This window comes from Callithrix jacchus, chromosome 5 (genome assembly GCF_049354715.1).
Source record: "Callithrix jacchus isolate 240 chromosome 5, calJac240_pri, whole genome shotgun sequence".
Taxonomy (NCBI): Eukaryota; Metazoa; Chordata; class Mammalia; order Primates; family Cebidae; genus Callithrix; species Callithrix jacchus.
This window is the reverse complement of record NC_133506.1, coordinates 122,091,350-122,107,506: the sequence shown is the minus strand read 5'-3', so window position 1 is coordinate 122,107,506 and position 16,157 is coordinate 122,091,350. Positions and strand designations below refer to the sequence as shown.

Genomic DNA, 16,157 nt, shown 5'->3' with positions numbered 1-16,157 from the left:
TAATCAAAACCATATAGCAAATTTCCTTCACTATCAAAAGCAATCTAAAGAGGTGGTGAGAATTTATATCTAGAAATCCCACCAGTTATAAGGTTTTACAAAAAGAACCAAAGAATTCACCATTTTAAATGTAACTTTAATCATTCCTTCCACATTATTATTAAATTGTAAAAGGTTAGCCCTTCAATATGAATTATTCATAAATTCTATGTAAGAATTACATGACTATTTTTCAGAAAGGTTATTAAAATAATTTAACATTTCTTTATCTATTTTATGCTCTACTTTTTACATAAAGTACTGTCAACTTCAATCACCATACAATCTAAGTAAATTTCACATTAACAAATGACCATGGATAGGTGTGGTGGCTCACATCTGTAATCCCAGCATTTTGGGAGGCCAAGGCGGGAGGATCACTTGAGCTACAGAGTTCTAAACCAGCCTGGGCAACAAAGTGAAACCCCAACTCTACAAAAAAATACAAAAATCAGCCAGGCTTGGTGGTGCATGCCCGTAGTCCCAGCTACTCGGGAGGTGGAGGTTGCAGTGAGCTGTGATCAAGCCACTGCACTCCCATCTGGGCAACAAAGTAAGACTCTGTCTCAAAAAAAAAAAAAGAAAAACAAAAGTAGGGAAATTAAGTTCAGCCATAACAATACAACTGGTATTATAAAAGACTACTGAGGCTGGGCAAGGTGGCTCATGTCTGTAATCCCAGCACTTTGGGAGGTCAAGGCAGGCGGATCGCGCGGTCAGGAATTTGAGACCAGCCTGGCCAACATGGTGAAAGCCCGTCTCTACTAAAAATACAAAAAATTAACCAGGCATGGTAGTGCGTGCCTGTAGTCCCAGCTACTCAGGAGGCTGAGGCAGGAGAATCACTTGAACCTGGGAGGTAAGGCTGTAGTGAGCCAAGATTGTGCCATTGCCCTCCAGCCTGGGCAACAGGGTGAGACTCCGTCTAAAAAGAAATAAATAAGAAAAAAATAAAAGACTACTGAACAGTCTTAACAACCTGCATTGAGATCACTGTTGTTTAGAATTAAAGACGACACATCAATATGGTTTTGACTTTTATTATTTAATGATAATGACCGTTAAGACTTCTGTTTCAAATTGAAAATAAGCCATTTTACCCTATTAGATAAGGAAAATTATCTGTCCTTTCAACAAGACATGTCATTGTTTAAAAAAAAATTCACATTACCTTTTACACAAAGTATATTCCTCGCTGCTCGTGATTCCCCTAGGTGGTGGGCGGAAATGCCAACCATTACAAGACCCTAAGGAGTAATTAGGATATAGTATTATCATTTGAGGCTAGCCAGTAATTCTGATATTCTAACATGTAAAAAAACCACTACAATCCCTCCACATACATCATCCCATATGATATAAAAAAGAACATGACATAGTTGCCCCTACCAACAAAGTAATCTACCAATCAACTACATAAAACCTACGTAGAAATCACTCAGGAGGCAGTTTCGGCCAGGCACGGTGGCTCATGCCTGTAATCCCAGCACTTTGGGAGGCCGAGGAGACAGACTGCCTGAGGTCAGGAGATCAAGATCATCCTGGCCAACATGGTGAAACCCCATCTCAAAAAAAAAAAAAAAAAAAAGAAAGAGGCAGAGGCAGTTTCCCAGAAGTTAGTTAACTCAAGCTGGTGACTCTGACTCTGTCCTAGCACCTGGTGGACAGGTTTCCAGTGCCATCTCTTCCCTACCAACTCAAGGCAGGTGGGTTGGCATATTTGTCATTTCTTAGGCACAAGAAGTTTGTCTATCAGGAATTCCTTCAGGAATGGAAAAAATCACTGTATCCTGGAAGGAAAGCTTACATAACAAATTTCACTACTGCATAGTGAGAAGTAGTTCCACATTATCACATTATCATCCATGTTCCTCAGAAATTGTCTAACACATGTCACTGTAGAATGTAATCCTTTTTTATAATTGAAACAAAGTTCAAAAAGTTAAGCTAAAAACACAGTATTTACTTACTTCTGAATACAGTGAGCTTTGATTTGTTTGGATAAGAATTTCTAAATAAGCCAGGGAAAATAAGGATTATGAGAAAAAAAGGCTAGAGCTTTCTAGAGGTTGAGCAGCAGTAAGTTTCAAGCAACTTCCAGCCATTTTCTATTTCCTCACAAGTTACTATGCCTCCCAGAAAAGGAAAAGAAAGATATTCAACTAGGTTGAGTTTAAAGCTGTGCTTCATCTCTTCCTACCTGTGTGTCTTTGGGGCAACTAATAAACCTTAATGTCAGTTTCATCACCTGTCAAAAAGCTGAAGAAGGATTCTAAGAAGTCAGTACATGTTTTGTGAAAGCCACTGCACATAGTACACAGCATTCAGCAGGCACTCAATGAATGCTCCTCTTTTCCCTTTCCTCTGGTGAGAGGATAGAAGATCACAGACTTTAATTAGGGCAGGAACAACTCAGCTTACAGATCATAACTTCCAAAAAGTAATAACTATACTAGAGTAGGACAGAAAGAGAAGAGAAGTCTTCTCTCTACCGATTGTTAAGAATGATGTTTAAATTTAGTCCTACATGGAGGCAAGAAAATGAACTAGATAACCTCTGAAGTTACTACCTACCTCCATTACTCCATTATTCTATGAAAAGGTGCCAGGGAGAAAATTGCTTTCATCTATACCTACTTCTTAAAATTAAAATTTTATATTCTCTCCTACATCTTCACTTATATTGTACTCAGTAAATTTTCTCCCAATAATTGACAAAACAGCAAAGCCCATATTCACAGCTACCAGAAGCTACACAGAGTTTGGCACTTACCCTCATCTAAGTCTTCCACGTGATATCCAGAGAGGGCGTTACTAGTTGCTGTCTGCAATTTTCCAAATGAAAGACATTTTTTAAAGAAGAAATAACCAATTGATACTAAACTAAATTTGAACATTTTCAACACTAAAACATAGGTGAAGTTGGAATACTCAGAAATTTTTAATAACATTAATATGTTCCAAATGATTTTTTGTCTTTTTCTAAGTTAAACTATAATTAAATATGGAAAACATGTATTTGTGAGGCTCTCATTAAGGAAACTGATAGAGACCCCCTACACAGAAATTAGCTGGCAGCAGAAGAGAAGTCTAAGTCCTCAGTCCTGAACCTCACGGGGTAGCACCTTCCATCCATTTATTCGTTTTACTCTCCTCTTCATAACACCCAGAAAATGTCTGATTACAGAGGTTCCTTTTCCCTTTTTTTGTTTCTTTTTTTTTTGAGATGGAGTCTTGCTCTTGTCACACAGGCTGGAGTGAAGTGGCGCAATCTCAGCTCACTGCAACCTCCGCCCACCAGGTTCAAGCGATTCTCCTGCCTCAGTCTCCTGAGTAGCCGGGATTATAGGCACCCACCACCATGCGTGGCTAATTTTTGCATTTTTAATAGAGACAGAGTTGCACCATGTGGCCTCGAACTCCTGACCTCAGTTGATATACCTGCCTCGGCCTCCCAAAGTCCCAGGATTACATGCGTGAGCCACCGTGCTTGGCTAGAGGTTCCTTTTTCTTGCAGCTAATGGCATGCTACCACTTTGGGGCCTGGGAGCACTTCCTGCCAGGTCCCTCACTCACTTTAAGATGAGCTCTTCCCCCACAGTAGAGTCCAAGGCTAAGGATCCTCTCCCTCTACATCCTCAGATAAATCCCCAATCTGCGCTTTGGGCTATAACTTTACCCTAAGCTGTATACCTCCAATTTCAACACAGTGGCAACCATAGCACCCATAGCACTTTTTCTAAACTATTCTGTAGCACTTTACATGCTGGATCATTATCAGCTACATACAGATTTGCTGTCAGCAGTCTGTAACTGCCTTTTTGTAGTCCTGCACCTCTCAAAGTATCTGGTACATCATAATGGGTGCTCAGTAAATGCTGGATGAATGGGTGGGTGAATGGGTGGATAAATGGATACATGGTTGGATGAATGGGTGGGTGGATGGATAGATGATTTACCTAAGCACTTTAAATACAATATGCCCAAAGCAAAATTCATCAACTTTATCCCAAAGTTGATCCTTTTTCAGTGTTCCTTATCACAAGTTAATGGATTCTTCTTACCCAAAGAGAGCCACCAAGCTGAAATTTTTTAAAGCCATCTAGAACTCCTCCTCCCTCTTCTATCCTGCTCTGAATAGTCTCCAAATCTTTTTTTTTTTTTAAATGGAGTTTCGCTCTTGTTGCCCAGGCTGGAGTGCAATGGCATGATCTCTGCTCACCGCAAACTCTGCCTCCCAGGTTCAAGTGATTCTCCTGTTTCAGCCTCCTGAGTAGCTGGCATTACAGGCATGCGCCACCATGCCTGGCTCATTTTGTATTTTTGGTAGAGACAGGGTTTCTCCATATTGGTCAGGCTGGTTTTGAACTCCCAATCTCAGATGATCTGCCTGCCTCGGCCTCCCAAACTGCTGGGATTACAGGCATGAGCCATCACACTAGGCCCAATTATTCTCCAAATCTTGTCTAAGCAGGTCTAGAATGTCTCTTATCTCTGTCTCTCCTTCCACTACCACTGTCCTAGGTAAAGCCCTCATTACCACTTGTCTCATTTATCCCTGAACCAACTGACAGCTTGCCAATCTTGCCCTGTATCAAGTAACCTCTGGGTCTTTACTTAGTAATATGGTTTGGCTGTGTCCCCATCCAAATCTCATCTTGAATTGGAGCTCCCATAATTCCCTTCTGTTGTGAGAGGGACACAGTGGAAGATAACTGAAACATGGAAGTGGTTCCCCCATATCATTCTCATGGTTGTAAATAAGTCTCATAACATCTAATGGTTTTGTAAGGGGAAACCCCTTTCACTTGGCTCTCATTCTTCTCGTCTGGCATCACATGAAATGTGCCTTTCACCTTTCACTATGATTGTGAGGCTTCCCCTGCCACATGGAACTGTGAGTCCCCATTACCTCTTTCTTTTATAAATTACTCAGTCTCAGGTAGGTCTTTATTAGCAGCGTGAAAAGAGACTAATACACTTGGCTATCCCTATCCTTTAAACTCAGTTCTCATATGTCTGTCCCCCTGATTTCCCTGCAGAGTTTTTGCCTTTCCCTGCATGTATTTTGTGATAGCCTTACTGATCGCAGGCTGCCCTGTGTGCACATTAGCTATGTGCATCTCTGACTGACCTGCCAGATTGCTTCTCATGACATCTCTGCTTTCCAGAGCCTTGAACAGCACAGGTGCTCAGTAAATGTTTAACTGGATCAGAAGAAGGAAACAGTACCCCAAGATGAAATTTGGAATATCTTGTACCATAGAAAGAATGTCATGAATGCTAACTGGGTATAAATGAAACAATACTATCACTATAATTTATATGTGGTTGATTAAATTGTACTTTTTAGGTTGGGCTTGAACTAAACACTGTAATACTGTTTCCACAGGAAAATGCCTTCTGATTATCAGTCAAGAGCTTACTAAGGGTTTTTAAAGGCAACCCATTATTTTTTGTAAAATGAAGGGCTGCATAAAAGAATACACAGACTAACAAATAAATCAGGAGGAATTATTCATATTATAAGCATTCTATGCTGCTGAAAAAAAAGAAGCCATTAAAAGATCTCTTTAAATTCTCCAAGCAAGGTCTACCACTGTCACAAACTAGCCCTTAAAAATGATTTTATATTGGGCCGTGCGCGGTGGCTCACGCCTATCTATAATCCCAGCACTTTGGGAGGCCGAGGTGGGTGGATCACGAGGTCAAGAGATCAAAACCATCCTGGTCAACAATGTGAAACCCCGTCCCTACTAAAAATACAAAAATTAGCTGGGCATGGTGGTGCGCGCCGGTAGTCCCAGCTACTCGGGAGGCTGAGGCAGGAGAATTGCTTGAACCCAGGAGGCGGAGGTTGCGGTGAGCAAGAGGGAAACTCCGTCTCAAAAAAAAAAAAGATTTTATTTACATAACATATATAAATAGATAAGCTAAAAATTAACTGCAAGTATGAAAATGTTAAAGTATCTCCTTTTTAAAACCTATCAAAATAAATTTACCAAATATGCAAGAAAAATAGTGGGAATAAAGATGTTTAGTAAACATTATTAAAATGTTATGGCCATAAAGTAAAGTCTAAAACACTATAACTTTTGGAGAAAACACCACGCGGTGCATTTCAGCAGTCAGTGCCTGTCAGGATCAGTAAGGACCCGCGTGGGCCTGTGCTGACACTGCAGCTCTCAGTCTCAGGGGGATGTGCGGAGCAGCACATGCTCAGCAGAGAGCTGGTAAAGTAAGGCACCCAGCCTGGCTAAGTATTTAGCCGTCCTGGCTTTTAGGTTCCAAAGTGTTGTGTTTGTTTTTTAAACACTCTTTATGTGCTCACACTCCAAAACTAAAAGGCTACATTTATCATCATCAATCTTTACTGACACCTTCAGGAAAAACAGCCAAAGATTACACTGCTAGCACTGTAAATTCAGCATCCAATCTACGAATCAGATATGTTCAATTTTACTAAAGAATGTTCACTAAAGAATACTTGTTTTTGTTTTTATAAATCAGCCATTAGTTCCAGGTCTTTATTCTCATCCATTAGCATTTACAAGTTAAATACCAGCTAAGCCCAATCTTTAAATAACAAATTGTTGCTATTTTTAAAAGTGTTATGTGCAATAATAAATAAGCGTAGTATTATTTGTTGGCTTTTCCTAAATGGTTATCTTTTAATAATATCAGTTCACTAACCAAAAAGACTACTACTCTAGTTAGATAGAGAAAAAATTACAAAAACTTAAGTCACTTCTTCCAAAAGTATAGTCACAAAAAAAGAGTCAAGTGATATTTGTGGCCTTACATGCAATAGGATGTAGATCTGCAATGGAAAAGGAAATCCACAGGAGGTCAAGGTTGACACCAGGATCTCTGCAATCCCCTCTGTCTGTCTGAAATGCCCTCCACCTCACTCTCCATGAGACAAGCACCTTCTCAACTCTCAGCTCTTCACTATCTCAGTCCCTAGCCACCAAATCCAGCGATTTTTCCAGCAGAAGAGTTTATTCTTTTCCCTCATACCACCTGCCTCTCTGTGAATTACACCTACAGTTGTTTAATTTATTTATCTGTTGTCTATCTCCTACCTAAAACTTTAATCTCCAAGAGGACAAGAACCATGTTCAGTGCTGTACCCCAGCAATGAGCATAGTACCTAGCACATAGGAAGTGCTCAATTCTTGAATAAATAAGCCAATTAATCACTTTATGTGGGCTTCCACTTAGGACAAAAGCTGATTAAATGGCTATTTTTTAAATAGGACATCTAAAAATAAAAATACTTTTATATGCCTATATGAAGAAAGGAAATTTGAGACTTACAAAGCTAGGGGCCTTTTACATGCCACTGTTGTCCCTGGCCTTCCATGTGTCCTCCAAGTCCTTCACTGGAGCACTTTTTTGTTCACTATTTACCCTGATACACATTATTTCCATCTCCTAAACTATTCCTTAAAGACAGTTCTTAAGGCACAGACTTCTGTCAGTTGCTTTAAAAAATACAAAAGGAAGGCCTGGCATGGTGGCTTATGCCTGTAACTGCAGCGCTTTGAGAGACAGAGGCAGACAGATCACTTGAGCCCAGGAGACTAGCCTGGGCAACATGGCAGAACTCCATCTCTACCAAAAATTAAAAATAAAAAACTTAGCCAAGTGGTGGAGTGCACCTCAGGAGGCTGAGGTGGGAGGATCACCTGAGCTGAGGGAGGTCTCAGCTGCAGTGAGCCAGGATCACGCCACTGCACTCCAACCTAGGTAACAGAGTGAGATCCCATCTTAAACAAATAAATAATAAATAAGTAAGGCTTGAGGGGTATCTCATTTTTAATGACGGCATTTCGTTTTCTAGTAGCCAGAAGTAGTCAAAAATTAAAATTCCCTAATCATCTTCCCATTTGTTGTTCAGAGACAGCTAATAAGACATCAGTTCTGTCCACTAGGCAGAGGACAGAAGCCTGGCACACAGAGGAGCCATGTGAAGAAGCAGTGTTCCAAGGACAAGACTTTGGGTTACAGGGCGTTACAAGAGAAGGCCCCACTACGCCACCTTCACAGCCTTGCCTTCTTGACTGATGCCACAGTGGTTTTCCAAATTTTAATACATAATGCTTACTAGCCAGATTGAGTCAAACTCTTCCAAATAGATCCACTGAAATGGTCTTACCTCTGTTTCTGACAGAAGTGTTTTTAGTCTTGTCAAATCCTTTGTTACCATCCCATTCTGAAAGGGTGAATTAAAAAAAAGAAAAAACAATTTGCATATTAGTTCTTTACTATGGCAACTTAGCTCAATTCCTCTGTTGTTTCTGAAGTTTATTTTTTTAAAAAATGTTATCTCAACCCTCATCACTACTACCATTAACCATAATAACAAAGCAACACATCTATCTATGAGGAAAGTTAAAAAGGTTAACAGGAAAAACTATACAGAGTGCCTGTCCTGGTAAGTAAAACCACTGTATTCACCTTACATTAAGTAAAATTAAGTCAAGAAAATTTTAATAACAGTACCACTGTAAAGCAAGATAGCATAATGAAAATGAAAATAACCTGTAACTGTTTTTAACCTTTTCCCTAATAAGCTTATATGTACAAAATGGTGAATTCAGCCATGATTCAGAAAGATTCATATAAGCTGTTCACACCACTTTAAAAATGTCTCTTTAATACAACTATTGAAGGAAAATACTTTTCTGAAATCTAAATTTCATTTGACATTTAAAAGCAAATTACTTTTTACTAGTTTGAGATTTAAAAGCAAGTTACTTTTTACTAAAACAGGTAAAATTGTAATAAACTTATACAGAAAAGCCCTTTAATGATAAAATTATCTTAATAACAAAGATATATTCCTTTATTATCTATTTAGAACTATATAGCTATATAATTTCTCTATGCTACTACATTTTAGCTTTTAAGTTCATTTCTGAATCTGGTAAAATCAAAAGATACTTGCTCAACTTAAACATAATTAAACAATTCACTGCACAATAATTCCTTAGAAAATAATTATCCTGAGATAGGCCAATACATTACACTCAACAATATACCAAGTACTTTCCTAACTTCTTGTTTGTTTTTTTTTAATTTGAGACGGAGTTTCACTCTTGTTGCCCAGGCTGGAGTGAAATGGCGTGACCTCGGCTCACTGCAACTCTGCCTCCCGGGTTCAAGCGATTCTCTTGCCTCAGTCTCCTCAATAGTTGGGATTACAAGCATTTGCTACCATGCCTGGTTAATTTTGTATTTTTAGTAGAGACACTGTTCTCCATGTTGGTCAGGCTGGTCTCGAACTTCTAACCTCCAGTGTTTCACCCGCCTCAGCCTCCCAAAGTGCTGGGATTACAGACATGAGCCACTGCGCCCAGCCTCCTACCTTCTTTTTTCAAACCAAATGTATTTATTTAATATTTTCAGTAAAAACACAAATCTGTCCTATAATTGTATCATCTATATCAATTCAGAAGAATAGGCAAAATATAGGGAATTTACACAGCAGAGCAAAGTATTTTTTTTATTATGGTTCTTGAAAATTATCAACATTGTTTTTCATTATGATTCTTGAAAATTATCAACAGATTTCATAAGTTACCAATTGGTTAAAAAAAAAAAGATCATATATCTTTTGTTCCACTTTCTATAGATTAACAATTCCAAAGTTTCAAAAAGTAGCCTTTCAACTATCTCAGCAGAAAAAGCCAAAAAATTAAATATAGTGCTGAGCATGTTGGCACATGCCTGGCCTATTGTCCTAGCTATTGAGGAGGTTTAAACAAGATCACTTGAGCAGAAGAGTTCAAAGCTGTAGTGCACTAAGATCACCCCATGACTAGCCACTGCACTCCAGCCTCAACAATACAGCAAGATCCTGTCACTTAAAAAAATCAAATGCTGGCCAGGTGCGGTGGCTCACATCTGTAATCCCAGCACTTTAGGAGGCTGAGGCGGGTGGATCACTTGAGGTCGGGAGTCTGAGACCAGCCTGACCAACACCGAGAAACCCATCTCTACTACAAATACAAAATTAGCCGAGCATGGTGGTGCATGCCTATAATCCCAGAATTTTGGAAGGCCAAGGAGAGAGGATCGCTTGAGCCCAGGAGTTCAAGACCAGCCTGGGCAACATGGTAAGACCTCATTTCTACAAAAAATCAAAAATTAGCAGGGATGGTGGTGCGCATCTGTAGTCCCAGCTACTCAAAAGGCTGAGGCAAGAGGATTGCTGGAGCCCAGGAGGTTAACGCTGCAACGAGCCGTGATCACACCACTTCACTCAGCCTAGGCAACAGACTGAGACCTTGTCTCAAGATCCTCATGAATTTTGCTTTCTGATAGGAAGAACTAAGAGAAAAAAATACACTTTTTTCCCCACAATATACCTAAGAAATCAAATAAAAATATGTTTTCAGGCATTCAAAATTAGAGCTTATCAACATACCAGGAACTCTCCTGTCAGTGACTTGGCAAGAATGGTGGATACAAGTTGAAGATTCCCTTTCAGCTGCATGCAGCAAAGCACTGCCCGGAAGGCATCATCTCCCTTAGCCAGTCCTTCTCCCAGCACTGCCATGAAAGAGTAGCCATCATTAACCACATGGCATTTAATACACATTTTTCTTGATTATAATATTAACACACTATCTATCACATGCATGGCATTTTATATCCTAAAAAAGTTACTTCAATACTAGAGAGAAGCAGTGGTGTTTCTGTACTGTCCAAAACAGGCATTTAAGGACAAGAAAAAACCTGTGGCCATGAACATACCGAACTTACAACCAGTTGAGATCAAAATCACAAGGAGAATCAATCCTAAAGCTCTTGAGGGGAAAATACTGTTCAAGCTATGAATTCTGGGTGAATGAGGGTTTTTAAATTACAGACTTAGCGGAATAAAGTTCTAACGTTTTTTACAGTAGCATAAAACCAGGTGCCATTAAAATGAATAAGAATAGAAACTGCAAATCTCAACTAGATATTCCTAAGCAATTAAGAATTAGTCTTTATCAAATCCAACAAGATTTACTAAGAATCCAATTGTCTAGTGGCCACAGAAAATACTACCCAAATTGTTTGCAATGGTTTGCAGATTTAACCTAATACAATCATGAGGATCATATTTCTAATGAAACGGAATATATTCATTTTTATGCCATGTCATCTGAGATGATTTCTCACAGCAACTGCTAATGGTTCAACTAGTAGAGCAATCTGTATCCTCCTCTGCATTGCTAAGTCCAAGGTTCTATTATTAGTTTATACATACTTTAGCTTCCTTTGCAAGAAAATAATTTGCTGAAAAAAAAATTTTAGAAATTATTTTAATTATTTCCAAGGAAATGTTTTAAATACAATATAACATACCATATATTTAAAGTCCACTGGATCTGTTAATATTTTTGTTATGAATATATCTTCTCATATTGATTTATTACACAAACATTATAAAACTAATAACATTCTACAAAAAAGTTCATCATAATCTCACCAAAGTTTTCATTTATTCATTTTTGCCAATTCTGATCAATATTCACCTAATTTTTATATGACTGTAACTGATGCCAACTTAAGTTTGTATTTTTTTTGCCCTCAGCATGTTCAGTATTTTCCATGTGATCAGGGTGCTTATATTTATCATTTTGTTGGCTATATAATGTTCTATCGAGTAGACACATCAATTTAACACTTCCTTTGCAAGATAATAATTCCAATTAACTATTAAAAATAACACTGTAATAAAAATATTTTACATATATCCTTTATTGAATCAGATTACTAAATTGAAAGTTGCAGTCTTTCTGTATTTAACAGGGTTTTATTCAATTATTTTTAGTTTGGGCAAACCTGTTGTTTCAATTCATCCATATTACAGATCACGCAACTTCTCAACAGTCACTAGATAGTTTCAATTAAGTGAAATACTCCAATAAGATATCATTAAGAACGTCTGAAGTGTCTAGTTCCAAGGTAAGTATTCATCTCCCTCAGATCTTACTATTCCTAAAACTATTCAAATCTGACATTGGGCAAGTTACTTTATCTGACCCTCAGTGTGGCCATCTGCAAAAAGAAACATGTATAAATTTGCCATTAAAGATTAAATGAGATAATACAAGTTAAATGCTCTTGCTAGGCATGGTGGTTGACACCTGTAATCCCAGCATTTTGGGAAGCCGAGACAGGCAGATCACCTGAGATAAGGAGTTCAGACCAGCCTGGCCAACATGTTAAAACCCCATCTCTACTGAAAATACAAAAATTAGCGGGCATGGTAGCAGGCACGTGTCATCCCAGCTACTCAAGAGGCTGAGGCAGGAGAATCGCTTGAACCCAGGAGGCAGAGATTGCAGTGAGCCAAGATCACACCATTGCACTCCAGCCTGGGCAGACAACAGTGAAACTCTGTCTCAAAAAAAAAAATTATTCTGAAGAAAAATGACACTCCTACTAAGGTATGGATGAGTTAGACTGCTAAGCCTATTTCCTCCCCTATAAAATGGAGGTGACAGCAGCTACTTCATAAGGTTGTGGTAAAGATTAATTACGTTAATTATAAAAGTATCTAGCAGCCTCCTGTATAAGAGTTCCCTACATATTACCTTCCCCTTCTAAAAATTTTACAGCAGTCCTGAGCACTGCTGAGGAAATATCCTAGTTCATTTTTAGTAACTAGGATATTAAGAAACTAGTTGTCAAGAGCTGAAAAATGTTTGGGGGAATGAAAAAGTCTAAGAATATTTCAACCTCTTATGATGATGTCATACTTAAAGAGTATTAAATCACATAATATTTTAAAAACACATTTCATAGATCTTTGGTTTTTACAAGGTATTTGCTGAATTTCATTTTGCAAAGTTTCTTCCATTACATTGCTATAAGAATATCTTAATATTTATCACATTTATGTTCGCCTTTTTTCTATCTCTTTTTCAGACAAGAAGCAGTACTGATACACTTTCTTCCTGTTTCCCTTACATACAGGTTGATTTATGTATGGGAGGATCCCATGTGAAAAACTATGGCATACAAATAGTCAATAATTATAGATAAAAACCTCTCCTGCTACTGTATCATATAACAAAATTAAACTGCAATGCTGCCAATCTAGTTCCTTATTATCTTTATTATTCTGAAAAGGCTTGGGAAAAATAAAACGTATGGCCTATTGTATTATTAAACTTGTCTCAGCTATAATAATTGAACTTGCCAAAAGAGATGTCATTAACAATCTAATCTTGAACAATTATAAACAAGTTACAGCTCCTTCCCATCAACTATGTGTAAGATTCTACTGCGAGCATATAACTGTTCTCAAACTGAATTGTTCCTCTCTGTTCACTAGGAGGTACAAAGGAGGACTTCTGTCAGCTTGCTGTATATCTGCATCCAAGTCACCACCCCCTTTCATTCACAACTTTTTGTGATATTTTCTAACACTTGAAATGTCTTACTTAGAATGTTTTGGACTAGAAACTGAGTAATCTTAAAGGAGTAATATTCCATTCAACTGTTGTTGCAAAATCTGTCTTTGTTGGGGTTCGACAGCCTCTGGCTATCACAAGGCAAGGATTAACAATTAAAATGCAATTCCCCTTGCTTTTAAACAATTACCTACAATAAGGAAAGTAATCTTAAAACAAGCTTATCGTAAATGCTGATTATTCTCTATTGTCTTCAGTAATATGACCATACTAGGTTATTTCTTTTCCTTTTTTTGAGACGAAGTTTCACTCTTGTTTCCCAGGATGGAGTGCAATGGTAATCTCAGCTCACTGCAATCTCCGCCTCCTAGGTTCAAGCAATTCTCCTGCCTCAGCCTCTCGAGTAACTGGGATTACAGGAATATGCCATCACGCCCAGCTAATTTTGTATTTTTAGTAGAGACAGGGTTTCTCTGTGTTGGTCAGGTTGGTCTCAAACTCCTGACCTCAGATGATCCACCTGCTTTGGCCTCCCAAAGTGCTGGGATTACAGGTGGTGTAAACCACTGTGTCCAGCCCTTTTTTTTTTTGAGATGGAGTCTCACTCTGTCACCCAAGCTGGAGTGCAGTGGCATGATTTCGGCTCACTACAACTGCAGCCTCCCCAGTTCAAGCAATTCTCTCACTTCAGCCTCTCCAGTAGCTGGGATTACAGGCACGTGTCACCTGTCACACTCGGTTGATTTTAGTATTTTTTAGCAGAGACTGGTTTTACCATGTTGGCTGGGCTAGTCTTAAACACCTAACCTCAGGTGATCCACTCGCCTCAGCCTCCCAAAGTGCTGGGATTACAGGTGTGAGCCACTGTGCCTGTTCTAGGTTACTTCTTTTATCAAATCCTTAGTTATTTCTGAAGTGTTTTATTGAAGAGCTTCACCTAATCAAGGTATTTTTTCCAAAAACTTTCCTGAAAATTTTTTTCATTGCCATATAAACTAAATCCTTTAGTCAGTAATTAAATAAAATGACTCATTGCTTAGATGTAATCATGCTCTCAGAACTAACACTTCAGAAACTGAATTTAAAATGAAAATAAAGGCCAAGCCTGTAATCCCAGCACTTTGGGAGGCTGAAGCATGAAGATCATCTGAGGCCAGGAGTTTGAGATCAGCCTGATCAACATGGCAAAACCCCGTCTTACCACAAATACAAAAATTAGCCAGACATGGTGGCACATGCCCTAGCTTCTTGGGAGGCTGACTGCTTGTACCCAGGAGGCAGAGGGTGCAGTGAGCTGAGATCACCCCACTGCACTCCAGCCTGGGTGACAGAGCAAGACTCTATCTCAAAAAAACAAAACAAGCAGCATGAATGGATCTCAAGAGGATCGTGGTAAGTGAAAAAAGCCATTGGAAAGGTCATATGCTATATGATTCCATTTCTATAACATTCTCAAAGTGGAACATTAGAGAGATGAAGAACAGATTAGTGGTTGCCAAGGTTTAGGAATGGTAGTAGGGAAGGGTGGGTGAGTGTGACTGTAAAGGAGTAGTACACTTCCTGAGAAAGAAACAACAAAAACAGAAGGTTTAAAAAAAAAAATTGTAAAGGCAGCACAAGATGTTCACAATGATGGAGCAGCTCTGGATCTTAATTGTGTTGGTGGTTAAATCAATCCACACATGATCAAATGGCATCGAATACCCACACTCCTGTAGTAATGTTAACTTCGTGGTTTTGATTTGGAGCTAGAATTATGTAAGATGTTCGGTGAAGGGTACATGGGACCCCTCTGTACTATTTTTGCCACTTCCTGTAAACCTATAATTATTTCAGAATAAAGAGTTTAAAATAAATAAAGCACTTACATATATTATTTAAAAAAAAAAAAACAGGTAATATAACTGGATCTAACAAACAATGAATCAAGACATGTTGTTGAGGCTGGGTGCAGTGGCTCACATCTATAATCCCAACACTTTGGGAGGCTGAGGTAGGAAGACTGCTTGAGCCCAGTAGGTCAAGACCAGCCTGGACAACATGGCAAGACACTATTTCTACAAAAAAATAAATAATACAAAAATTTGCTGGTTGTGGTGGCACATGCCTGTAGTCCTAGCTACTTGGGAAGCTAGGGTGGGAGGATCACCTGAGACCCAGGAGGTTGGCAAAGTTGAGGTGAGCTGTGATCACACCATTGTACTCCAGCCTGGGTGACTGTGAGACTCCGTCCCAAAAGGAAGGAAGGAGGAAAGGAGGGAAGGAGGGAAGAAGGGAAGAAGGGAAGGAAGTAGAGAGGGAGCGAGGGAGAGAGGGAGGGAGGAATGTTGTTGAACTGCATCCCTATTTTAAAAGCCTGGGTAATTAAAAAAACACACACATTGTATAGAAGAACTCAGGAGCTTAAATACTGAAATTCTTGTGTCCACTACACTAATATTATAATTATTTAAGTGATCCTGAGGCTCAATTTAATACAGCTCTTTTTGTGCCTGTTTTCCAAGTCTGTTATGCTAAAGGAGATGTAAACGTCTGCAAAACGCTGAAACATATACAAGCAGTAGTTGAGGATAAAGAGAAGCAGCATGCCCTTTCAGATCAGAAGGACTTCAGTTCAAAACCACAGTTCCACTCTGGACCAGCTCTGCACTCTTAAACAAGTAACTTAATATCACAAAGTCTGTTTGCTCGTCTGTAAAA

The 16,157-nt window shown here is 38.8% G+C and overlaps 1 protein-coding gene across 12 annotated transcripts in view; it reads right to left on the bottom strand.

Annotated features, from left to right (window-relative positions):
* The window catches only part of HELZ (helicase with zinc finger), a 175,833-nt gene that overhangs the window by 127,178 nt on the left and 32,498 nt on the right, over positions 1 to 16,157 (bottom strand). For 10 of the 12 annotated variants that reach the window (XM_078374466.1, XM_035301579.3, XM_078374468.1 and 7 more), the window contains 4 exons: positions 10,475 to 10,599; positions 8,201 to 8,257; positions 2,813 to 2,864; positions 1,211 to 1,286 (listed from right to left, as the gene is read on the bottom strand). In XM_078374466.1, coding sequence (XP_078230592.1) covers positions 1,211 to 1,286; positions 2,813 to 2,864; positions 8,201 to 8,257; positions 10,475 to 10,599 — 310 coding nt within the window. Of the gene's footprint in view, positions 1 to 1,210; positions 1,287 to 2,812; positions 2,865 to 8,200; positions 8,258 to 10,474; positions 11,332 to 16,157 lie in introns of all 12 variants that reach the window. The other 2 variants (XM_078374470.1, XM_078374471.1) reach the window with 1 other exon arrangement.